The sequence below is a fragment of the Aquarana catesbeiana genome, linkage group LG03 (genome assembly GCF_042186555.1).
Source record: "Aquarana catesbeiana isolate 2022-GZ linkage group LG03, ASM4218655v1, whole genome shotgun sequence".
NCBI lineage: Eukaryota > Metazoa > Chordata > Amphibia > Anura > Ranidae > Aquarana > Aquarana catesbeiana.
Window position 1 is genome coordinate 318685799 of NC_133326.1, and position 24946 is coordinate 318710744.

Genomic DNA, 24946 nt, shown 5'->3' on the forward strand with positions numbered 1-24946 from the left:
TACGCCACTTCTTCCCTATATTTAATGACATTTCAACGGTGCCACTATAAAATGCACGTGTCTGTCTAATATCAGGGGTGTATATCAGGCGAGAATCGGCACCTTGTGAGCAAAGGTAGGGCAAAACATTACAATTTAACAATATAACCATAAGTTTAACTTAGTACATGTCTGTGTTATACGAACCATAAAATTATTACAGCAATGCCCCCATCTCCCCTCAGCAATAGTCTCACTGGTATCTCTGGTAAGCCGAGAAGCCCCACCCCCCGACTCCCAAATCTGTTCTAGGTCCCCCCCGTCCTCCCCCCAAACTCCTCCACCTCCTGACCACTACATAGCCGCTGCAAATCTATTTCCTATTGTCCCGGGGGTCAAGTTGGACCCAGTTTACTGTGTGAAAGAGTTCTTGTTGATTTTCTTTATAGCATGTAATGTGAGTTCTCCAAACAGAATTGGTAGGGCATAATCCATTTTGACTCAGGTTAGTCCAGATGTTCCCTATTTCAGCTGCCCCCACTCTGCAGGATTCTACATTCCACTAGATGGTGACAGGATTGTAGATTGGGTGGAGTATTGCGTGACACATCCTGGTACCGGAGGGAAATAGTCAATCTAGTGTGGTCACTCATCTCAGACCGGGGGAGGGGGGTGATAATGCAGGTAATGAATCATGAGAGGGGGGATACCCCCCGGGTCCCAGCGGAAAAAGGAAGGGGGGTAAGCTCAACATCTCTGAGCCGCTCAGTTATGCTGTAAACAGATCAGGCTCCTTGGCACATTAATCTTATATTGCGTGTCACTTACATTACAGGCGGTCACAGGGCTCACAGCTCCGGGTCCCCTCTCCCTATTGGCGTGGGTTCTCTTTGTCTACGCCTGGTTGATCGACGAGGAAGACCCACCGGAGCATTCTGTCGAGTCGGACGTAGCTCTCTGCTCGGTAGGGGGCCCAACCAATCCCTCAACGGCACCGGTTCCATCCCCAGAAAAGCAAACAGCTCCGGGAGTTCGGCATGTCTGCGTAGCGTGAATGACTCACTTCCCTTCCGGATGGTCAACTGAAGAGGAAATCCCCACCGGTATGGTAATTCAGCACGGCTTAGTCTTTCCAGCAGGGGCTTCAGCATTGCTCTCCTCATGAGGGTTGCTCGGGACATGTCTGGATACACAGAGATTTGCACCCCGTCAAAATCCACTGGGCCCTTAAGTCGCGCTGCGCGCATGATCTGTTCCTTATGGCTGTACCGCTGCAGACGGCATATTACATCTCGGGGACGTTCCACGTCAGTGTGTTTAGGGCCGAGCGCCCTATGTACCCTGTCGAATTCCAATGTGGCAGGAATGTCCCCGTCTAGTATTGTGTGTATCAGAGCCCGAACTGTTTCTATTAGATCCTCCGGGCCGGTGGCTTCAGGTATGCCCCTAAACCGAATGTTCTGACGGCGGCTGCGATTCTCTAAGTCCTTGGCATGGAGCTGCACTTCTGCTAGCTGTTCTTGGTACCGCCGTTGCGTTCTCTCTAGCTGTGTCACTCGGATCTCCATTGCCCCCATCAAGGTCTCTTCTTTGGTCAGCCGCTCATCGATCTCCTGTACCTCTGCACGAACCTCCTGAAGGTCTCGGCGGTGTTGTTCTTCCACTCTGAGGACCAGAGCCTCCATGTCTGCCTTGGTGGGAAGGGCCTCCATGTCTGCCTTAGTGGGTAAGGCCTTGAGCAGAGCTCTGATGTCGGAGTCGTCTCTGGTTTGCTGCATAGATGAGCCTATTGCCGGTTGGCTGCTCAGCAATGGATTTAGCAGATTCGGGATCCCTGTCAGGGTTTGTGAGCTCGAGCACTGCGAAGCCGCTATGTCGCTCGGGGATGGTGATGGTGAGTAGGCCTCGCCACGTGTTGACTCTGTACGGGCCTCCGAGCTAGTTCCGTTCTTTTCTTTCAGAAAACGGTCGATCTGTGCCGCCGGATTCAGCTTGCAAGAGCCCTTGTACTTGCCTCTCTTGCGATAGCTCATGACCGGGTGGAATACGGCTGGTTCAACGGCATAACAGCCTTGTTCGCTGGGTCTGGGTACGGGAGCTCAAGTACCAAGCAACCTCACCCCGCCATGTCCAGGCCACGCCCCCTGACCTCTCAACTTTTTAATTAAGAATAAGGGACATCATGGGACAGAAAAGATACAGTATCTCACAAAAGTGAGTACACCCCTCACATTTTTGTAAATATTTTATTATATCTTTTCATGTGACAACGCTGGATAAATTATACTTTGCTACAATGTAAAGTAGTGAGTGTACAGCTTGTATAACAGTGTAAATTTGCTGTCCCCTCAAAATAACTCAACACTCAGCTATTAATGTCTAAACCTCTGGCAACAAAAGCGAGTACACCCCTAAGTGAAAGTGTCCAAATTGGGCTCAAAGTGTCAATATTTTGTGTGGCCACCATTATTTTCCAGCACTGCCTTAACCCTCTTGGGCATGGCGTTCACCAGAGCTTCACAGGTTGTCACTGGAGTCCTCTTCCACTCCTCTATGATGACATCACAAGGCTGGTGGATGTTAGAGACCTTGCGCTCCTCCACCTTTCGTTTGAGGATGCCCCACAGATGCTCAATAGGGTTTAGGTTTGGAAACATGCTTGGCCAGTCACCAAGCATGTTTCACCTTCACCTTTACCCTCAGCTTCTTTAGCAAGGCAGTGGTCATCTTGGAGGTGTGTTTGGGGTCGTTAGCATGTTGGAATACTGCCCTGCGGCCCAGTCTCCGAAGGGAGGGGATCATGCTCTGCTTCAGTATGTCACAGTACATGTTGGCATTCATGGTTTCCTCAATGAACTGTAGCTCCCCAGTGCCGGCAGCACTCATGCAGCCCCAGACCATGACAATCCCACTACCATGCTTGACTGTAGGCAAGACACACTTGTCTTTTTATTCCTTACCTGGTTGCCACCACACACGCTTGACACCATCTGAACCAAATAAGTTTATCTTGGTCTCATCCAGTAATCCATGTCCTTATTCTGCTTGTCTCCAGCAAACTGTTTTCAGGCTTTTTTTGCATCATCTTTAGAAGAGGCTTCCTTCTGGGACGACAGCCATGCAGATCAATTTGATGCAGTGTGCGGCATATGGTCTGACCCTCCACCCCTTCAACCTTTGCAGCAATGTTGGTAGTACTCATACATCTATTTCCCAAAGACAACTTCTGGATATGATGCTGAGCATGTGCACTCTACTTCTTTGGTTTACCATGGAGAGGCCTGTTCTGAGTGGAACCTGTCCTGTTAAACCGCTGTATGGTCTTGGCCACCGTGCTGCAGCTCAGTTTTAGGGTCTTGGATATCTTCTTATAGCCTAGGCCATCTTTATGTAAAGCAACAATTCTTTTTTTCAGATCTTTAGAGAGTTCTTTGCCATGAGGTGCCATGGTGAACTTCCAGTGACCAGTATGAGAGAGTGAGAGTGATAACACCAAATTTAACACACCTGCTCCTCATTCACACCTGAGAACATGTAACACTAACGAGTCACATGACAACGAGGGAGGGAAAATGGCTAATTGGGCCCAATTTGGACATTTACACTTAGGGGTGTACTCACTTTTGTTGCCAGCAGTTTAGACATTAATGGCTGAGTGTTGAGTTATTTTGAGGCGACAGAAAATTTACACTGTTATACAAGCTGTACACTCACTACTTTGCATTGTAGCAAAATGTCATTTCTTCAGTGTTGTCACATGAAAACATATAATAAAATATTTACAAAAATATGAGGCGTGTACTCACTTTTGTGAGATACTGTATGTGTGCTCTGTGTGCCGCAGTGAATATGAATGTGGCTTATGCCGCGTACACAGCGGACTTTTCAACCGGACTGGTCCGATGGACCGAGTTCGGCGGACAATTTGACCATGTGTGGGCTTCATCGGACCTGTAGCGGACTTTTCGGTCAAAAATCTGACGGACTTTAGATTTGGAACATGTTTCAAATCTTTACGTCGGAACTCCGCCTGACCCAGTTCCTATCGAAAAATCCGCTCGTCTGTATGCTAGTCCGACGGACAAAAACCAACGCTAGGGCAACTATTGGCTACTGGCTATGAACTTCCTTATTTTAGTCCGGTCGTACATCATCATGTACGAATCCGTCGGACTTTGGTGTGATCGTGTGTAGGCAAGTCCGTTCCTTGGGAAAGTCCGTCTAAGGTCCGTCAAAGTCCGTCGGACCATCCGGTCGAAAAGTCCGCTCGTGTGTATGCGGCATAGGTTGCACCGAATATTGCACATGGCCTAAAAGAGTAGGGTTAAAGGCTAAACCTGCACATGGTATACATCATACATAGTCTGCATTGCTTGTTCCTACAACATACTCTATATTTACTGTGCTGTGCATGAGAGTCTCAAATAAATCTAAAGGATCAATAAAAAAGTTGTGTCAGATATGTACATGCAGATCCAGAGTGACAGAGTACAGTGCATGCCGTGCCACATGTGTACAGTACACAGAGTCAGCTTTCAGGGTTGTCGCGCTTTGAATGACAATTGTGCGCCATGCAACACTGTACCCAAATTACATTTTTACAATTCTTTCACACAAATAGAGCTTTCTTTTGGTGGTATTTAATCACCACTGGGTTTTTTTTATGTGTTGCTAAACAAAAAAAAAAGACTGACAATTTTGAAAAACAAAACGCGTTTTTCTTTGTTTCTGTTATAGAATTTTGCAAATACATAATTTTTCTTCATAAATTTAGGCAAAAATCTATTGTTCTTAGAAAGTAGACAGTCTAAGGTATTTAGTAAGAGGCATGGCAAGTTTTTTGAAGTTGTAATCTTTTGTCACAATTTTTTTTTTTCACAATCAGGATTTTTTTTTCATTTTTTTCACACTATGATCGCTTATATAGTAAATATCACTACTATAAATCCATTCATTCAGTGTGTACTATTATGATTAGCTGTGATAATCACATGGTACAGATGGGCTGTGATTGGCCCTATCAATACCGTGTGATCACTGTGACCAATCATAGAGATCGTCACAATAGTACATGATGATGGTATGAATGGAAGCCATCCATTGTGTACAATTGTCACGTGATCTGCTGTGATTGGTCATAGCGATCACATGGTACCGGCAGTGGCCTGGTACACTGATCTGTCATCCAGATCTGTCATGACAAATCCTGCCGCAGTACGGTCTGTGGGGCGCACGCGAGGTGCGACCCTTGGAGGACATCATATGACGTCAACCCAGAACGGCAAGACTGTAACTAGAAGTACAGAGTTACATTTGTTGTCACTTTTGCTTATCCTGTGCCATAATCCTCTCTTCTTAAAAGAGTTGTAAAGTCACAAGGTTTTTTATCTTATTGCATTCTATGCATTAAGATAAAAAGCCTTCTGTGTGCAGCAGCCACCCTAGCACCCCCTAATACTTACCTGAGCACCATCTCTGTCCAGCGATGTCCACGAGTGTAGAAACAAAAGGGGGGGGTTTTCGGCGCTCCCCAACATGTGATGTCTAAGGTAAATAGTACAATGGTAGCTATAATAGCACATTAAAATAAGGCAGGTAAATTCTAGAATGAGGAGGCAGCCATCCTCAGAGGGTGTCCATTACCTCTGTTGATAATCAATGTTGAAAAAAGGAGGGGTGTGGAGGCGCCAACTGTGGTAGCTTGTTTATGCAAAAATAAAAGTTAGTGTAACAATTACACTTACTGGTTCGCAGGGTGGAGGTGTTTCTTTGAGATTTAAAAGTGTCCTGGGATGTGCTGTGATCTTGTTTCCGGATCGGATTTCATTCCTTCAGGCGTCCGGGTGTGGAGTCTGTACACAGGCTGAACCACTGCATCCAGTGCATGGAAAGCTCCACGCTGACCACTCTGGAGTGCAGAAGAGGAAATTACGTCACTGATGCACGGCAAACGTCCAGGCTGGTGTTGGGGATATCCCTGCATTATCCCCAACACCAGCCTGGACTTTTGCCGTGCATTGTTACACTACTTTTATTTTTGCATAAACAAGCTACCACAGTTGGCGCCTCCACACCCCTCCTTTTTTAAATGATGTCCACGAGTGTCTTGGCCGTACGACTCTCCATCCTGATTGGCTGAGACACAGCAGTGGCATCATTGGCTCCCACTTCTGTCAATCAAAGTCAGTCAGCCAATCGGGAGAGAGAGGGGGCGGGGCCAGGCCACAGCTCTCTTTCTGAATGGACACAGGGAGCTGTGACTCGGCTCGGGTGCCCCCCATAGCAAGCAAAGAGAGGATTATGGCATAGGATAACAAAAAAGTGACAACAAATGTAACCCTGTCCTTCTGAAACTGTAGCTGAAACTGTAAATCTCTACTCTTCAGACATTAAAAACACCATCAGGTTGCACAAGTTTCTTCAGGCCTCAACACACAGAATGTTTTTCTATCTCTCCTAGATGCCTTCCTTCCTGGCAGCAGGGTTTTGGCATAAACAACGCTTGTAAATGTGCTGATGTAACATTTCCTGTCGCATCATGGCAGCATACACTTTGGGTTGTGACTCCGCCCCTCACAACCTGATCGGACCACATAGCTATAAGTTGTAAAGATGGCCCCCGCCCCAGTATTCTCTTATTTTTCCTCACCTGAGAAGGACTGAAGATGTCAGAAGCACCCCCTTACCGAACTCGCCCCAGCCAGGTTCTAGCCTCTCCTGGGTGGAAGTCCTTGCCTGTACAGCCTCTAAACGAGCTAGATGGAAGGAACCCCACTCTGGTGGTCTCAGGGGTATGTGCGGCTCCAGTATAAGCCTTAAACAGGCTTAGTTGTGTGCAGCGGTCTCCATCTGTCTTTCCATCTCTTGGTGCAGCTTGCTGGGCTCTGTGGTTCTCCTCTGTCTCTCCCCTGTGTCCTCGGATGTCTCAGCGCTTCCGCACATGCTCAGTAAACGTTTTTAGGGTGTCCTGGCACATTTGCCAGGTTCCAAGATGGCGCTGAGAGCGGCTCGGTGCTACTGCACATGTGCGGCCGGTTCATGACCCCGGCGGCCATGACAGTTTATTTAAAAAGCTCAGAGATGTCATTTCTGATGCCTCCAGCTTCCTGATCATATCTGACGTTGCTATCAACTCTGCTATCAGCTCTGCCTCACCTCTGACGCTCCCTCCTTGGGGTAAGTGTTTCTCTCTCCCCCTGGTTCCTCTGTTTGTTTGCTTGCATGTTTACACCTGCCTGTATCCCTCCAGGATATCACAGTTATCCTTTCTATGGAGACCGCTGCCCCAGCAGATCACCATCAGCCCAATATGTAAGGGGGGGGATGTTCATGGTAAGTAGTGAAGATTGAAAAAGAGAGCAGGATCGTACTAATGCTGCCTAATCGGTCAGCCCTACCAGGTCATCAAGATCGTCTAAGTCAAGGCGAAGAGAGACCTCACGCAGGAGAAGCCGCTCCAGCCATAGGCGAAGCTGCTCACGCGGCAGAAGTCGCTCAGCCCACAGGGGAAGCCGTAGGAGGAGCCGTTCCTACTCCAGGCATAGACATTTCCATTATAGAAGTTCCCCTGCACGTAGACGCCAGTCTCCTGCACATCCTCCCCGTCCAGCGGGGAATGCTTGCTGGGTATGCGGGGCCACAGCTCTACCAGACAGGCTGGCCTGCCGCAGGTGTATGGACGAAGCCACCAGGGAGAAGGAGCTAATCACTGTGGAACCTACCGGGGTCCCTGCTACGCATATCTCAACCCCAGATGTGGAGGCTACAGCCCTGAGCGCCTCACCATCCCATCCTAGTACATCTAGGGAACAAGAGTTTCCATCAGACGAGGAAGAACTGGAAGCGGCAGCAGGCTTTGATTTCTCGCTCATAAGACCCTTTGCAAAATCGGTCAAGGAAGCGATTAACTGGGAGGAACCTGAGGAGGTACAGCAGAAGCAAAGGAAGTATTTCCCGAATCTCAAGAAGGTACCTGAAGCCTTCCCATTTATAGAGGAACTGGATGAGCTTATTAAGGAAGAATGGCAGAATCCAGAGAAGAAGGTTAGTCTTTCTAACAGACTTACTAAGCTATATCCTCTGAAAGAGCCCAGAGTAGCTCCCCTGGTCTCCCCTCCAGTGGTGGACGCCTCTTTGATGCGCCTAGCCAGGCATGTGACGCTTCCCATTGAAGACGCAGTGACGTTCAGGGATGTCCTGGACAGGAAGGTGGACACGGACCTTAAAAGGGATTACGTTTTTGCAGGAGGCGCCTGCAGACCAGCAGTGGCTTTGGCCGAAGTCGGGAAAGCTATTTCCGGATGGTCTTTGAACACCGCGAAGCTCGTTGCTGAAGGCGCAGATCAGGACCAGATCGTTAAAGCCCCACAGGAACTCAGTCTCGCAGGAGACTTTGTGGCGGAAGCCTCTGTGGACACCATTAGGTCCGCTTCAAGGTCTATGCTAGCAATGGTAATGGCCAGGAGGGCGTTATGGCTTAAGCCCTGGTCGGCCGACCCGGCCTCAAACTGGTGCAGGATTCCATATGATGGAGTTAACCTCTTTGGTGCAAAGCTGGATACAGCAATATCCAAAGTGACAGGCGGGAAGTCTGGTCTTATTCCCTCAGATAGAAGGCCAAAACAACAAAGAGCGCCTCCCTTCAAGCGCAATCTCCCTGAGAGATACAGGGATGCAAAGTCCTATAGGCCTGGGAAGGAGTACAGGAGAACTTGGAAGAACCCTCAGACGTCCTTCCTCAAATTTCAGAAAACCAAAACGCCTGCTTCCAATGAACAGAAACCTTTTTGAAGGTACGTCCGCCCAACCAGCGGTAGTGGGTGCCAGGCTCACAAGATTCGGGTTGGTTTGGGCGGAATTGATAAAGGACCCATGGACAGTATCCACCATCCGGGTCGGACACAGGTGGTCGTTCAAGAACCGCCCCCCAAGGGGTCACTTCTGCGCAACCAGGCTTCCTCCTTCCAGGGAGAAAAGGTTGTCTTTGGTCCAGTACATCCAGGATCTGTTAAGGAAACAGGCAATAGTGGAAGTCGCACCATCCCAAAGAGGTCAGGGTTTCTATTCCCCACTCTTTCTAGTACGAAAAAAGTCAGGGGACTTCTGTCCTGTTATGGACCTAAAGAAACTCAACCGGTCAATCCGGGTAGAAACATTCAGGATGGAAAGCCTCCAGTCGATCCTTCAAGCAATAAATCGGGGGGACTGGATGCTCTCGATCGATCTGCAAGACGCATACTTACATATCCCGATCCACTCAGAGTTCCAGAGATCCCTCCGCTTCACGATAAACAGCTGGCACTTCCAATTCCGAAGTCTTCCGTTCGGGATCTCCACCGCACCCAGGACATTCACGAAGGTCCTATTGCCCGTGATAGCCCACTTGAGAGAGAGGGGATTGAGAGTCCACCATTACCTGGACGACATCCTGCTTCTCTCGAACAAGGAGTCTCTCATCCAGCATCGGGGAATCCTGGTCTCCACTTTACAGTCTCTAGGGTGGCTGATAAACTGGAAGAAGAGCAGTATTCATCCCACTCAGAGGATGGTCTTTCTAGGGGCCGAGCTGGACACGAGAGAGAACACGGTGGAACTTCCAGAGGAGAAGATTTTCCCCCTGATTCAGAAAGTGAAGAAGGCCAGGAGATTACCAGCCAGAACATGCCTCAGTATCCTGGGCTCCTTGGCATCCACCATTCCGATGGTTCAGTGGGCGCAATGGAACTCGAGGCCTTTCCAGATTTCCTTCCTGCGCCAGTGGAACGGTGTTTCGATGTCGCAGTCGATTCACATCCCTCAAGAGGTGAAGCAGTCATTGCTGTGGTGGATACGGCCTCGCAACCTAGGAAGGTGCAAGCACATAATCACCCCTTACCAGGAGACGGTGACCTCAGATGCCAGTCTGCAGGGGTGGGGAGCCCACCATTAGCACTTTGCGGCCCAAGGCCGCTGGCCATTCAGGGCACAGGACACAGTGTCGAATGTGTTAGAAATGAGAGCAGCATTCCAAGCGCTCCTGTCCTTCGGCTCGCTTTTGAGAGGGAAACATGTTCTTCTAAGAATGGACAACAAGGTCGCGGTTGCCTATATCAACAGGCAGGGGGGCACCAGAAGCAGGTCCATGATGCAGGAGGTCCGTCCTGTTCTAGAGTGGGCACAACTGAACCTGTTAAGCTTAAGGGCAGTCTATGTTCCGGGAGTCCAGAATGTGCTGGCCGACTCGCTGAGCAGGAATTTCACCTCCAATCACGAGTGGTCTCTGAACCCACAGGCCTACGCCCTCATATCCAGGACTTGGTGTCCTCCAGAGATAGACCTGGCGGCAACCCCAGAGAATTTGAAATGTCGGAGATTTCTATCGAGAATACCATTCCCTTCGGCGGAGGGGACGGATTGTCTCCTGCACCCCTGGAATTTCCATCTAGGATACATCTTTCCTCCAACTCCACTCATAACGAGGTTTCTCCTGAGACTCAAGGAGTCATCGGCACTGGTGGTGGCAGTAATTCCCTTCTGGCCAAGGAGGCCATGGTTTACCACTCTGATACAGCTGAATACGGCAGATCCCCTGCCCCTTCCGTTGTCACCAGACCTACTCTCCCAGGGTCATCTTCTTCACCCGAACCCGGAGAAGCTACATTTGATGGCCTGGAGGCTGAAAGGGCTATGTACCTAGAGCAAGGATGCTCCCAGAGAGTGGTGGATACCCTACTCCAGGCCAGGAGACCTACCACGAATATTACTTACAGGCGAGTCTGGGAGAAGTTTACCACCTTCGCTCAACAGCAAGGTTGGGACTCATCCTCACCATCGGTGTCACAGGTCCTGGAGTTCCTTCAACTAGGCCTAGAGAAGGGTCTTAGATCAAGTACTCTAAAGGTCCAAGTCTCGGCCTTGTCCGCCCCCTCACAGGAGTCAGATGGGCACAAGATCCCCTTGTGGTTCAGTTCCAACGGGCCTGTCTAAAGCTGAGACCTCCTAGGAAACCTTCCTTCCCAGTCTGGGACCTCTCAGTTGTACAGGAAGCTCTAAGGAACCCTTCTTTCCGAATGAGAACATATCCTTATGGGATCTGACGCTAAAAGTCTCATTCCTGATAGCCATAACATCGGCTAAGCGGGTGTCAGAGATGCAGGCCTTAATGGTTAGTGATCTATATCTGGTAGTATTGCCAGACAGATTAGCCAAGGTATCCTCATCCTTTCACTTCAACCAAGAGATTAACCTTCCGGCACTCACCACGGAACAGGGCGATCCTCACCCACTGGACGTCAAGGGTAATGTCCTGGAGTACCTCTCAGCTACCAGATCCATCAGGAAAACGGAAAGTCTCCTAATTATTCCGCATGGATTCAGGAGAGGTCAAGCGGCATCCTCACGCACCATTGCGTCATGGCTGGTGAAGACCATAAAAAAGGCCTATTCATTGAGCAGTCAGCAAGTACCTGAGGGCTTAAGGGCACATTCCACCAGGGCAGTGGCAACCTCCTGGGCGGCATATTGTAGAGTCTCGGTGGAGACAATTTGCAGAGCGGCTACCTGGTCTTCCAGGAACACCTTTATGACCCATTACAAAGTGGATTCCGCCTGTTTATCCACAGTGGATTTCGGAAGAGCCGTTATCCAGGCCAATTCTTCTGTTCTCTGATTAATAAACTTAGTTTGAATCCCCACCCAGTCTTTGCGAGTTACTCCCCAAAGTGTATGCTGCCATGATGCGACAGGAAAACGGAAAATTGTATACTCGCCTTTCCGTAATTTTCCTTTCCTGTCGTATCTTCATGGCAGCATACAATTTCCCACCCGTCTAAGGTGATATATATACGGAGAATACTGGGGCGGGGGCCACCTTTACAACTTATAGCTATGTGGTCCTATCAGGTTGTGAGGGGCGGAGTCACAACCCAAAGTGTATGCTGCCATGAAGATACGACAGGAAAGGAAAATTACGGAAAGGTGAGTATACAATTTTCCGTTGTTTAGGCGCGTCAAGTGCTTGGGCATTAATTATTTCTTTGGTCAAAATAATAATTTATTCTGGTCATTGAAATTAATTAATGCTCAAGCACTAAACATGCCTGGCGTTAATGTGCGTTTTAGACCAGTTTACACGCGCCAAGAGTTTTTTCTGCCAGGACCCTGCTGTTCCTTGGCTGTGTTTTTTTTTTTTTTTTTTTTTTTCCCTGCCTCTAAATTCTTCTAAACACCTATGCGTGCATGGACACATAGGCTAACATGCAGGGGTGTTTACAGGCAGGAAAAAATACCAGACGCCCCTAACAGCCAAAAATGTCCAGTGTACACGAGGCCTTAGAATGAGCAGCTCCAGGTCACTCTTGGGTGAAGTCCATACAGACAGCTATTTTCCTGCTCCACTCTTTCTAGATTTACCCTCCAGCAAGGTAGCGTATAACCTTTCTGGCACACAATTTTGAGCTTTTCCATGCCAGGCAGCATGCATGGGAGGCAGAGAACTCCAGCACAGCTTCCCTACCTGGCAACAGTCCAGGAGGCTGGAAGGTCACCTCAAATATTTATATCCTTCCCCAGCATGCAGCACTGCAAATAATGACAAGTATTTCTCTAGCTAATGTGCAAAGAGACCTCAGTCATAAACTAACTGGGTTTTTATTGTGATAAACTTCCTGACCTGTTGGGCCTGTCATAGAATTTTTTTCAGGTTCGTAAAGACTGTATACAATGTAAACCGCTGTTGAGAATTTTTTTCAAAAGAAACCCATTTAGTTAATTGCCATGATAGAGAATGTACACATTTGATTTTTTTAATTCATGAGACATGAAAGCAATCATCATATCAGCCAGTCAGAAATCCTTCCATTGTTAGTCAATGATATTAACAAGTATTTCAAGGGGAACTGCTAAGTAGGTTGATGTCGATGATGGCCTTAATTCTAAGCGGTATGTGTGGAGAAAACCAAGCACTGCTCATCACCCATCCAATACAGTCCCAACAGTGAAGCATGGTGGTGGCAGCATCATGCTGTGGGGGTGTTTTTCAGCTGCAGGGACAGGACGACTGGTTGCAATCGAGGGAAAGATGAATGCGGCCAAGTACAGGGATATTCTGGACGAAAACCTTCTCCAGAGTGCTCAGGACCGCAGACTGGGCTGAAGGTTTACCTTCCAACAAGACAATGACCCTAAGCACACAGCTAAAATAACGAAGGAGTGGCTTCACAACAACTCCGTGACTGCTTTTGAATGGCCCAGCCAGAGCCCTGACTTAAACCCATCTCTGGAGAGACCTAAAAATGGGTGTCCACCAATGTTTACCATCCAACCTAACAGAACTGGAGAGGATCTGCAAGGAGGAATGGCAGAGGACCCCAAAATCCAGGTGTGAAAAACTTGTTGAATCTTTCCCAAAAAGACTCATGGCTGTATTAGATCAAAAGGGTGCTTCTACTAAATACTGAGCAAAGGGTCTGAATACTTAGGACCATGTGATATTTCAGTTTTTCTTTTTTAATAAATCTGCAAAAATGTCAACAATTCTGTGTTTTTCTGTCAATATGGGGTGCTGTGTGTACATTAATGAGGAAAAAAACTTAAATGATTTTAGCAAATGGCTGCAATATAACAAAGAGTGAAAAATTTAAGGGGGTCTGAATGCTTTCCGTCCCCACTGCTTTGATCCAATAAATGCTACACTCTCTGCAAAAGAACCAAGGTTGCCTGGAACTTTCTTGAAGATTACATTCTACACTGGCTTTCCACAATAGTAATAGTAATGTATTAATTGTTATTTATTAATCTAAACAACAATAAGTTAATAGATAAAAGAAACAGGGAAAGCAATCTTATGGTGGTCAAACTACTACATACGTCTGTATTGTTCAGATCTCGTCTGCAAGAGACAAAACACGTCAGCTATAACCACTCTATATATATATATATATATATATATATATATATATATATATATATATATATATATATATATATATATATATGTAGCCTTTTATAATGAATATCTCTAATTTCTGTGCAAATGCAGACGTTTCAATAATCTCTTCCCTTGATATTGCTTACTACTTAGTAAAGCCGATATTCACAGAAATGGCAATGTCAGTCAAGAAGAGTTCAAGGAAATCATTGAGAACACAATACAAGTTCAGCTGACACCTGCACACATTAAGAGCTTTGTTGCACTCCTTGGAAACCAAAAGTCCAACAGCATCTCTTTTATGAACTTCATTGCTTTCCTTCAAGACAGGTACTTCTATTTAATAAATGAACTATAATATAATTATTTATTTATTGGGCGACTACAAGGAAAATTAGGTTTAATATTGATAAATGTTAAGGTATGCACGTGGGGACTAAAAACATGCATGTATCACAGGGCTGCTGATAAGGGAGTACAGCCAGCCCTCATGTACCAGGCCCAGGCCCCATCAGTTTAAAGGGGGGGCCCGGACACCTGCCAAGCAGAAGGGCTGGCTGTACTGCATTACCACAGACACTGATGCTCTTGTGCCTCCCCCTGCAGCACTTCCGGATTTTGCTCCTCTCTCTCTCTCTTTGGCTGCGCTGCAGGGGGATTGATTCTAGTATCTGCGCTCCCCCACCCACTTGTTGTCTGGGACCCCTGTGTTCTCCCCTTACACTTGCTGTCCTCGACTCTCTGTGTGCCCTTTTCCCCCCACTGTGCTACTGGCTTCCCTCCTCTCCTGCCCCGCTGGCAGCTGCTGTGAGCACACAAGGAGATTGTTTCAGAATGGAGAGCAGGAAGGAGGCCGGTAAATATCACTGAAGCATAGTATACTGTGTTTACCATTCTTCAGTTTGTGAATGAATAGGAAGCCTCAGAGCACTTCCTATTAATTCATCTTTGCAGCGGAGGCTGCAGAGAAGGAGACTGATGAATCTATGTACTCAGTACCTTTCACAGTCTCAAATGTGAGAACCCACCAACAGGGCAGTTAAAAAATGTAAAAAAAAATTCTAAAAAATTATTTAAAAAAAAATACGGCATTTTTCCCCTTTGATAAACACTGGTAGGGTGAAGAGTCACTTTAAGGATGTCAGATTACTGTGTAGTATCACTTTAAGGGTTAAAGTGATACAGATTAAAGTGAAGTATGATTTTAAGGATGTCAGATTGTAATAGTATTTGCTTTGGAAGGAAGAAGGGGAAACAGATTTCGGCTGGAGTATGTCCCTTTAATAATTTCTTCCTTGGATAGCTCAAGTCTGAAGTGAGGTGTGTGTAGAATTCCTGCCTAGCAGGGAAGCAAAAAAAGGTGATTTCTGTTATCCTACAGGCAGTGCTGATAAAGGCAGTAAGGAGGTTAAACTGCAGCACTGGATGGGTTATATCATCTGCACCTAAAGATATAGGCCTGTACTGTAAACTGTTCTAGCCTGTAGCAACTGGATGCAAACAGGCTTCAGTGCAATAGGAGCGTTGTATGGGTTAAGAACCCTCTCACCCGGTTCCACAAGGCAACAGGGTGGATTCACCTTCAATGTGGAGGGAGACCCCCTTTTTTCTCCTCTGGGATGGCTGTGAAGGTGGCGATGACCCGGTTTGTCCGCTCCCAGGTTTGCTACCTGCCTCCTCATTAGGGATGAGCCGAACACCCCCCCGGTTCGGTTTGCAGCAGAACATGCGAAGAGGCAAAAAATTTGTTCGAACACGCAAACACAGTTAAAGTCTATGGGACACGAACATGAAAAATCAAAAGTGCTAATTTTAAAGGCTTATATGCAAGTTTTTCATGGTTATGCAATAGAGCTTGTCGATCAGCATACCTGTCTCCATGTGCTCATCTCTAGAGACCAGCTGACCCTCACCTGACTGCTTTTGTAACCTCTCCTCTAAGCATGGCCCCACCCCAGGCCCTATCAGGAAACCCTATATTAACCTGTGCACTGCAAGCCAGCAGTGCTGATTAACCATTGTGTGTTAGCCTCTGTGTGTACTTGCTGTGTTTCCTACATCTGATTCCTGTTACCGACTTTGGCCTGTTCTTAACTATTCCTACCTGCTCGTGACCCTGACCTTTGGCGTGTTCCCGACCATCCCTGTTTGCCTGTGACCCTGAACCTTGGCGTGTACTCTGTTGTCCTTGTCTGCTTGTGGCCCCGACCTTGGCTTGTCCCTTACTTTCCTTGTTGTCCCAGCCTGCTGCCTCCTTCCTCTTCTTCTGTAGTTTACCATGAGCGTGAGCTGTGAGACCCTGGGGGCCGCGACCTGGAGCCAGACTGCAGCGCAGTCCATCCTTACCATTAAAGGCTCTGGTGAACACCTGCTGGATCTTAGACTCTGCTCCCTGGGGAATCTATGCTCTAGCTCCCAGTGGGATCTGTATCAGTGATCCAGTAGACCTGCTTCCTGGACCTCCCAGGGTTCAGTCCGCAGCAGTCAGCCGTAGGGTCCACTACCTTGCGGTGCACACCTGATCCCAACGGTGTACATCTGTCACCCAGCCTCTAGGTGACCTGACAAAGTTATTGCCATAAAAAGTGTTTGGGGACCCGGGTCCTGCCCCAGGGGACATGTATCAATGCAAAAGTTTTAAAAACTGCAGTTTTTTCGGGAGCAGTGATTTTAATAATGCTTAAAGTGATACAAAAAAAATGAAATATTCCTTTAAATATCGTGCCTGGGGATGTCCTTGGTATGCATGTAAAGTAGCACATTTTTCACATGTTTAGAACAATACCACAGCAAAATGACATTTCTAAAGGAAAACATGTCATTTAAAACTGTTTGCAGCTGTAATGTATTGTAAGGTCCCGGCAATACAGATGAAAATCATTGAAAAAAATGGCATGGGTCCCCCCCCAGTCCATTACCAGGCCCTTTGGGTCTGGTATGGATGTTAAGGGGAACCCCGCACCCAAATTTTTTTTAAAAATGGCGTGGGGGTCCCCCAGGCACTATATACTCTGAACAGCAGTATATATACTATACGACCTGCCCTATATACTCTGCAGAAAATTGGGCCTTAGGTGTTGGTGGTACCAGAACACTGTAAGCCCTCACTGTTACTCTTGGTGAGCGCAGGAACGGGCCCTGCTGTGGAATACTATATCAAAAATTGTAAATACATGCCCCTGTTAAAAAGGGGCAGAAAAGTTGGGCCTTTGGTGGTGGTGGTGGTACAGAACACTGTAAGCCCTCACAGTTAATCTTGTTGAGAGCAGGAACGGGCCCTGCTGTGAAATATTATATCAAGAATTGTAATTACATGCCCCTGTTAAACAGGGGCAGAAAATTGGGCCTTGAGTGGTGGTGCCACAAAACTGTAAGCCCTCACAGTTACTCTTGTTGGGCGCAGGAATGGGCCCTGCTGTGAAATATTATATCAAGAATTGTAATTACATGCCCCTGTTAAACAGGAGCAGAAAAATTGGGCCTTTGGTGGTGGTGGTGCCACAAAACTGTAACCCCTCACAGATACTCTTGTTGGGAGCAGGAACAGGCCCTGCAGTGAAATATTAGATCAAAAATTGTAATTACATGCCCCTGTTAAACAGGGGCCTTGGGTGGTGGTGGTGGTGCCCTGAACCAAAAATATTGTTGGAAGCTAGCATCATCAAGATTGAGGAGGAATAGGAGAGTCAGCATAGGCAGTCTTCAAGGGATCCCACATTAATAGCAAATTCAATCAGTTACATCAGCATCAGGTGCTTGATAGCTGCTGATCCAAGACTGATTCATTTTTATGAATGTGAGCCTATCAAAGGAGCCTGTGGACAGACACACTCTTTAAATACGTTACAAACCCTCCAGCAGCACTGAATGTGCGTTCAGAAAGCACGCTGAATGCAGGACAGGCCAATAGCTCAATTACAAATTGAGAAAGTTCTGGCCAGTGGTCCATCCTCAAGACCCAGTAACCCAGTGGATGCTCTGTTGGAAAGGTCTCCAAGTCTGCTCTTGCCCCTAGATATTAATGCACCATGTAATGCAGACGCTGGTAATATTCGCTTGAACCGATCAGAACTTGGCGCTGAGGACTGAAAAATTGTTTAAAGGCATCGGTCAGCCTGCCACCTTCTCCACCGCTCTTCCTCTGACTGAACGAAGCCTCAGCAACACGTTGTCCAGCACCCAGAAATTGTAACCTCCCAGGGTCTGGAAATGCATTGCACAAATCTTTCTTCAAGGCCTCCTGAAGATGTTTCATCCTCTGCTCCCTCTGTGAAGGCAGGATGAGTTCTGCAACCTTACCCTTGTAACGTGGATCAAGAAGAGTTGCCAGCCAGTAATGAACCCTCTCCTTGATACCATGAATTCCATGGGTCCTTTTGCAGGCTTTGCAGAAACAGGGAAGCCATGCAGCGTAAGTTTGCAGAGGCATTCAATTCGGAGTCCTCTGGGTCACTAAGGATCACATGATCTGTAACTACCTCCTCCCAGCCACGTACAACTCCTTGGGTTTCTGGGGACTGAAAACCATCCCTTGAAGGCTGCTGCTGAGTGTTATCCTCTACATCCATGCTGACACAATCCTCTTCCTTCTTCTCCTCCTCCTCCTCTTCTTTCTGTGTGTTTGGCGGGCCTGCAGGAATGCTATCTGGATAAAGGGGGCCTTGAAAGGTAAGGAAGCCCTCCTCTTCCTCCCGCTGTTCTGCCTCAAGTGCCCTGTCCATGATTCCACAAAGCGTGTGCTCCAACGGGAAGACTAGAGGACCATTGTCACTGATGCATGCAATGTCGCTGCTCACCATCCTTGTGGCCTCCTCAAATGGTGACAGGACAGTGCATGCATCCTTGATCACTAACCATTGGTGTGGCGAAAAGAAGCCAAGCTCCCCTGACCCTATCTTGGTGCCATACTCACACAGGTACTCAGTGATGGCCCTCTGCTGTGTGTGCAGCCGCTGCAGCATTGCCAACGTTAAGTGCCACCTGGTGGGCATGTTACAAATGAGGTGGTTGGTGGGCAGGTTGCATTCCCATTGAATGTCAGCCAGCCAAGCACTGGCATTGTATGACCGGTGGAAATGACCACAGACTTTTCTGGCCTGCCTCAGGAGATTCTGTAAGCCTAACATGGAACATGGGTCAAGTGTCCCTGTCGGAGGGTGGAGAGAAGGTTGGTACCATTGTCGCATACAACCATTCCTGGCTGAAGCTGGCATGGCATCGACCACCTCTGAGCCTGCCCCTGCAGAGCTGACAGAATCTCTACCCCAGTGTGGCTCCTGTCCCCTAAGCAGACCAACTCAAGCACCTCATGGCATCTTTTTGCCTGACTGCTTGCGTAGCCCCTTGAAGGCTTACAGAGCACCGCTGGTTCAGAGAACAAATCTGCAGAAGAGGCCATAGAGCAGTGGTTCTCAACTCCTGTCCTCAGGACCCACTAACAGGCCAGATTTTAAGTATTACCTTGGGGACAATGCAGCCTAAAATACTGCAATCACTGAGCAGCAAATTATATCACCTGTGACGTATTTCAGTTATCTTACAAACCTGGCCTGTTAGTGGGCCCTGAGGACCGGAGTTGAGAACCACTGCCATAGAGGAAGAAGAAGAGGAAGGCGTGGAGGAGAGAGCTGTGGCAGAAGCAGCACTAGAAATTTGGAGCTGTGGTGGCGGAACTAGCTCCAACAATACTGAACCCTGTCCTGCATCCTTTCCAGCTGCCAGCAGAGTTACCCAGTGTGCCGTGAAGGAAAGGTAATGTCCCTGCCAATGCCTGCTGGACCATGAGTCAGCGGTAATATGCACCTTACTGCTGACCCCCCTGTCCAACAAGGCCAAAACATTGCCTTCCACATGCAAGTAGAGAGCCGGAATGGCCTTCTGTGAAAAGAAATGGGGTTTTGAAACCTGCCACTGAGGTACAGCACATTCCACAAATTCATGGAAGGGGGCAGAGTCTACCAGCTGAAAAGGCAGCAGTTGCAGTGCTAGCAATTTGGCCAAGCTAGCATTTAGACGCTGAGCATGTGGATGGCTGGGACCGAATTTCTTTTTATGGTTCAGCAACTGGGGTAGTAAAATTTGACGGTTAGACAGGTTAATTTGGTTGGTCAGCAGACTGGTTGTGAGTTGAGCTATGGAATTGTTTTTGTCTTACATGTATATGGCCCTCCATGTGCTCCTTGCTGTGAAGGCCAGTTATAGGTGGGGCAGTGGCCAGTTTTTTGTTACTGTTCGTATATATGGTCTGGGGACACACTGGGCACCTTCGCTGCCATTGTTCTCTTGCTGGGTGTCCAGTGTGCTCCTGTTCCTTTAAGGGGGCCTGGGCTCACCTGCCCCACATATACCCATTCCATGCATGTGCTTCCACTGTGGAGACACTTATAATTTTGTAGTGTTAGGACTGCAAGCAACACAGGGTGCCTTGACGAGGCCTTGCAGCTTTCACATGCGTTTGCAAATGTGTGCTAACTAAACCCCTGCTTTTAACAGACGGTTAGACAGGTTAATTTGGTTGGTCAGCAGACTGGTTGGTGAGTTGAGCTATGGAATTGTTTTTGTCTTACATGTATATGGCCCTCCATGTGATCCTTGCTGTGAAGGCCAGTTATAGGTGGGGGCAGTGGCCAGTTTTTTGTTAGTGGTAGTAAAATTTGCCTGCTAAATTCAGATGGTGGTGTACTGCTAACAGATTGGCTGCAAGTACTTGGGACACCTATTGCTATACCTTCATTCCTCTCAGTGCAGATGGTGCATGTCCTCATGGGTGGTGTAGTTCTGCTTCAGCTAATCTGTATGAAAGAATCCTATTTACAGCATACAGGTTCCAGAGTCGCCAGCATTTCTGTATGGGTTGTGTAGTAACACTGCCATGCTCTGGCAAAAGAAAAAAAATAGTAACATTGTACAGTGTTACAAGTCTATGCTGGTTTCAAAGCTTCAAATGCCGGTTGTTTCTGTCTTTATCCTGTGCTCAACTTCCCAAACATTTGGCAGGATATTTATCCATATCAGACTATGAGAAAGCCTTTCAGCATATAGCACAAGCAAGAGAGGTTAGTTAAAACATTTTTTGACCCTTTGGACAATAACAATGAAAGCAATATCAGAGAATATTTATGCATGCCCTGCATTTTTGCAATCCCTTCTTCATATTTTGGAATTCTCTATTAAAAGGCCTTAAAACATTGTATAATGTTTGTGGTGGCATAATGGCTGTAAGTAATGTATAGGTTCCTCTAAGTTACCGGTTAGTTACAAAATGGCATATGGCAACACAATAGGGATGGGCAAAATATGTGGTTTTTAACAATCTTGAGATTGTAATACTAATCCAAATATAAATTGAATATACGTTTTGAAAATCTAATTCTTTAACTGTGTCTTTTTTTAAATGCTCTGTGTATCTTATAAGGCCTACAACATCTGAACTAAAGGAAGAAATAGCAGTGCTTTCCTCATTATTAACAGTTCATCATCGGATTGATAAAATTCGTTACCAAAAAGCCTTTAAAATGGATTTGTCAAGATACACTAATGCACAGTCTCCAAGAAAACTACAAGAGGCAAGTACATTATAATTTGTAGGAGAATTTCATAACAGCAGTATGCCACTTTTTGTTTTATGATGAGCCCTCTAAAGCAATCTAGCACAGAATGAAGCATTGCAGCTTTAGGTTGATTCACATCTATGCATGTACAACAAAATGATCCAGCGGTCAATGGGCTGACAGAGAAGGCAGTCTTACAACAGGCAGTGGAATGTAAACATGAATAGTTTATTCAATAATATACATATAAACAAATCCTGTTGTCAATGCAAGAAGAGGTAGAGAGAGATGAAAGGGAAAGTAAATGGCTTACGGTGTCACTGGAGGTCCTAAGAGCAACGGGGGGCTGAGGGCATCCAAGTGTGGGGAAAAACCCTCGCAGCAGGGGAGGCTCCAATGTCCCTGCTGCGCTTCAGCCGAATGGGAGACCCGCTCACCGGCGTGTAGAGGACAGCTGGACGTGCTGGAGGAGGAGGTGGAGGAAATGGTCAGCCAGAAGATGAAGAGTCGAACTCTGTGCTTCACGTGTCAGAGGCGCCAGACCAGCTGGTGTGCTGACAGGAGGTGGGAAGGTGCCGCGATCCGCAGATGAATCCTAGCCACTCTCGCCTGATGGAACCAAATGCGTTTGTGGCTGCTTACTGCTGGATAGGAGCGTCCTGGAAGGATGCAACATTTGGGAGGGTGGAACCAGAGCTGGGTTGGCTGGCGGCCAACGCTTCCAGGATACTCCTACCCAGCAGTGAGCAGCCACAAACATGTTTGGTTCCATCTGGAGAGAGCGGCTCGGATCCATCCAGAGACTCCGCCCCCCTCGTGACATCACATACCCATCATAACCCAGGCGGTGAAGGGAGCGGGGCAGAGGAAGAAAACCGGACAAAGACTGGAAGAAGAAGGCTGGAAGAAGAAGCGGGAGAAGGAGAAGATCAGTGGAAGAAGCGGGAGAAGGAGAAGCTCAAAGGAGGAAGAAGCAGGAGAAGGAGAAGCCCGGATGAGGAAGAAATGGGGAAGAAGAAGACATTTTCAATAAAGGACTTGTCAAAAACAGTCTATTGTCTTTTGTCACACTACACTACTTTTTTTGGTGAATGGGTAGGGGTACATATTCATTCACATGGGTGGAGGCCAGGATTTGGGGGCCCCCTTGTTAAAAGGGGCTTCTGCATTCTGATATGCCACCGGCCAAGGTTGTCGGGAAGAGGCCCTTGTACCCATCAACATGGGGGCAAGGTGCTTTGGGGTGGGGAGCGCAGAGCTTCCCCTGCCCCAAAGCACCTACCCCCCCATGTTGAGGGCATGCAGTCTGAAATGGTTCAGGAGGGGGGGGCGCTTGCTTGTCCCCTCCCTTTCTTGACCTGCAGGGTTGCATGCTCAGGTAAGGGTCTGGTATGGATTTTGGGGGGACCCCATGCCATTTTTTTTTTAAATTGGCATGGGTGGGTCCCCTCTGAATCCATACTAGACCCAAGGGTCTGGTATGGACCTGGGGGGGACCCCACGCTGTTTTTTTCACAATTTTTTTAGCTGGCAATTCTTTTTTTTTTTTTACATTCAGGGGAAGCTTGCTGACAGCTGATGACTCTCTGGTTGTTAAGGACACGGCGGCCAGCTTTCCAACCCTCTACATAGCAACCAGCCATATACAGTGTTAAAAAAAAAATGAAACTGCAAATCGTGGCAAAATCGCGGTAAAAATGCAGTACTTGTGTTTTGGATGTGGGTCCATTGAAGTCTATTACATGCAAAACGCTGCATTTTTTGGAAAAAAAAGTCCCCGACCCTTTCCAAAAACGCAGACGCACAAAAACGCGTTGATGTGTTCCATGGGAACCCATGTTAAAAAAAATTCCCTGCATTTCTGAAAAATGCATCAAAAAACACATTAGTGTGAATCGAGTCTCAGGAGCCTAGGATTTAATCCATCTACACCAAAGCAATGGGGGTGATTTACTAAAGAAAAATAGACTGATCACTTTGCAAAGGAAATTGTACTTTGTCAGGCAAATTTTCCCCAAATTTTAATGAATGTGGTGAAGCTCTGTTGACTTCCACCATCCATCATGCAAAATTGCTGTTTTTTTCTTTGCATGTGATTTTGTATTCTTTGCAAAGTAAAATTGAAAAAGCTTCCCGCAAAGTGAACATCCTATTTGCCTTTAGCAAATCAACCCAAATGAATTGGTCCCTGTGAACATCTAAAGCAGGGGTCCTCAAACTACGGCCTAGGTCATTTACCCGGCCCGCGGGGGGGCATGGTGTCCACTCCACAGGTGTGGCCGCATTGCTGTGCACTGGAGAGGCTGCATTGATGGGTACTGGAGAGACTGCATTGATCTGCACAGGTGTGACTGCATTGATGTGAACAGGTGTGGCTGCATTGCTGGGCACTGGAGAGGCTGCATTGCTGTGCACTGGAGAGGCTGCATTGATGTGCACTGGAGAGGCTGCATTGATGAGCACAGTTGTGGCTGCATATATGTGAACAAGTGTGGCTGCATTGATGGACACTGGAGAGGCTGCATTGATGTGCACAGCTTTGAACATCTCACGGAGCACTGTTCAATCCATCATCCAAAAATGGAAAATGTATAGCACAACTGCAAACTTACCAAGACATGGCCGTCCACCTAAACTGACAGGCCGGACAAGGGGAGCATTAATCGGAGAAGCAGTCGAGAGGCCCATGATAACTCTGAGGGAGCTGCAGGGATCCACAGCTATGGTGGGAGAATCTGTCCACAGGACAACTATTAGTCGTGCACTTCACAAATCTGCCCTTTATGAAAGAGTGGCAAGAAGAAAGCCATTGCTGAAAGAAAGCCATTAGAAGTCCAGTTTGCAGTTTGCGAGAAGCCATGTGGGGGACACAGCAAACATGTGGAAGAAGGTGCTGTGGTCAGATGAGACCAAAATTTTACTTTGGCGGAAAATGAATACCGCGCATCACCCTGAACACAGCATCCCCACCGTGAAACATGGCGGTGGCGGCATCATGTTGTAGGGATGCTTTTCTTCAGCAGGGACAGGGAAGCTGGTCAGAGTTGATGGGAAGATGGACAAATACAGGGCAGTCTTAGAAAAAAACCTGTTAGAGTCTGCAAAAGACTTGAGACTGGGGCAGAGGTTCACCTTCCAGCAGCACAACGGCCCTAAACATACAGTCAGAGCTACAATGAAATGGTTTAGATCAAAGCATATTCATATGTTAGAATGGCCCAGTCAAAGTCCAGACCTACCGTATATACTAGGGTTGTCCCGATACCGATACTAGTATCGGTATCGGCACCGATACCGAGCATTTGCCCAAGTACTTGTACTCGGGCAAATGCTCCCGATGCTTCCCCCGATACCTGGAAGTCAGCTGTGATCGGCGCGTGGGGGAGTTACAAGATTCTCCCCCAGCGGCTTTCACCAGCTTTACTGACATACAGCGGTGATCGCTCACCACTGTATGTCACTGCATCCTCCTCCGTGCCCCCTCCATTCCTCTGTGCCTCTCCGCTGTCCC

At 47.5% G+C, this 24946-nt stretch overlaps 1 protein-coding gene across 3 annotated transcripts in view; it reads left to right on the forward strand.

Annotated features, from left to right (window-relative positions):
• Positions 1-24946, forward strand: part of LOC141132219 (uncharacterized) — a 62111-nt gene that overhangs the window by 19931 nt on the left and 17234 nt on the right. For 2 of the 3 annotated variants that reach the window (XM_073620388.1, XM_073620385.1), the window contains exons 2-3: positions 14039-14215; positions 21300-21450. In XM_073620388.1, coding sequence (XP_073476489.1) covers positions 14039-14215; positions 21300-21450 — 328 coding nt within the window. Of the gene's footprint in view, positions 1-7012; positions 7156-14038; positions 14216-21299; positions 21451-24946 lie in introns of those variants that run through there. The other variant, XM_073620386.1, reaches the window with a different exon arrangement.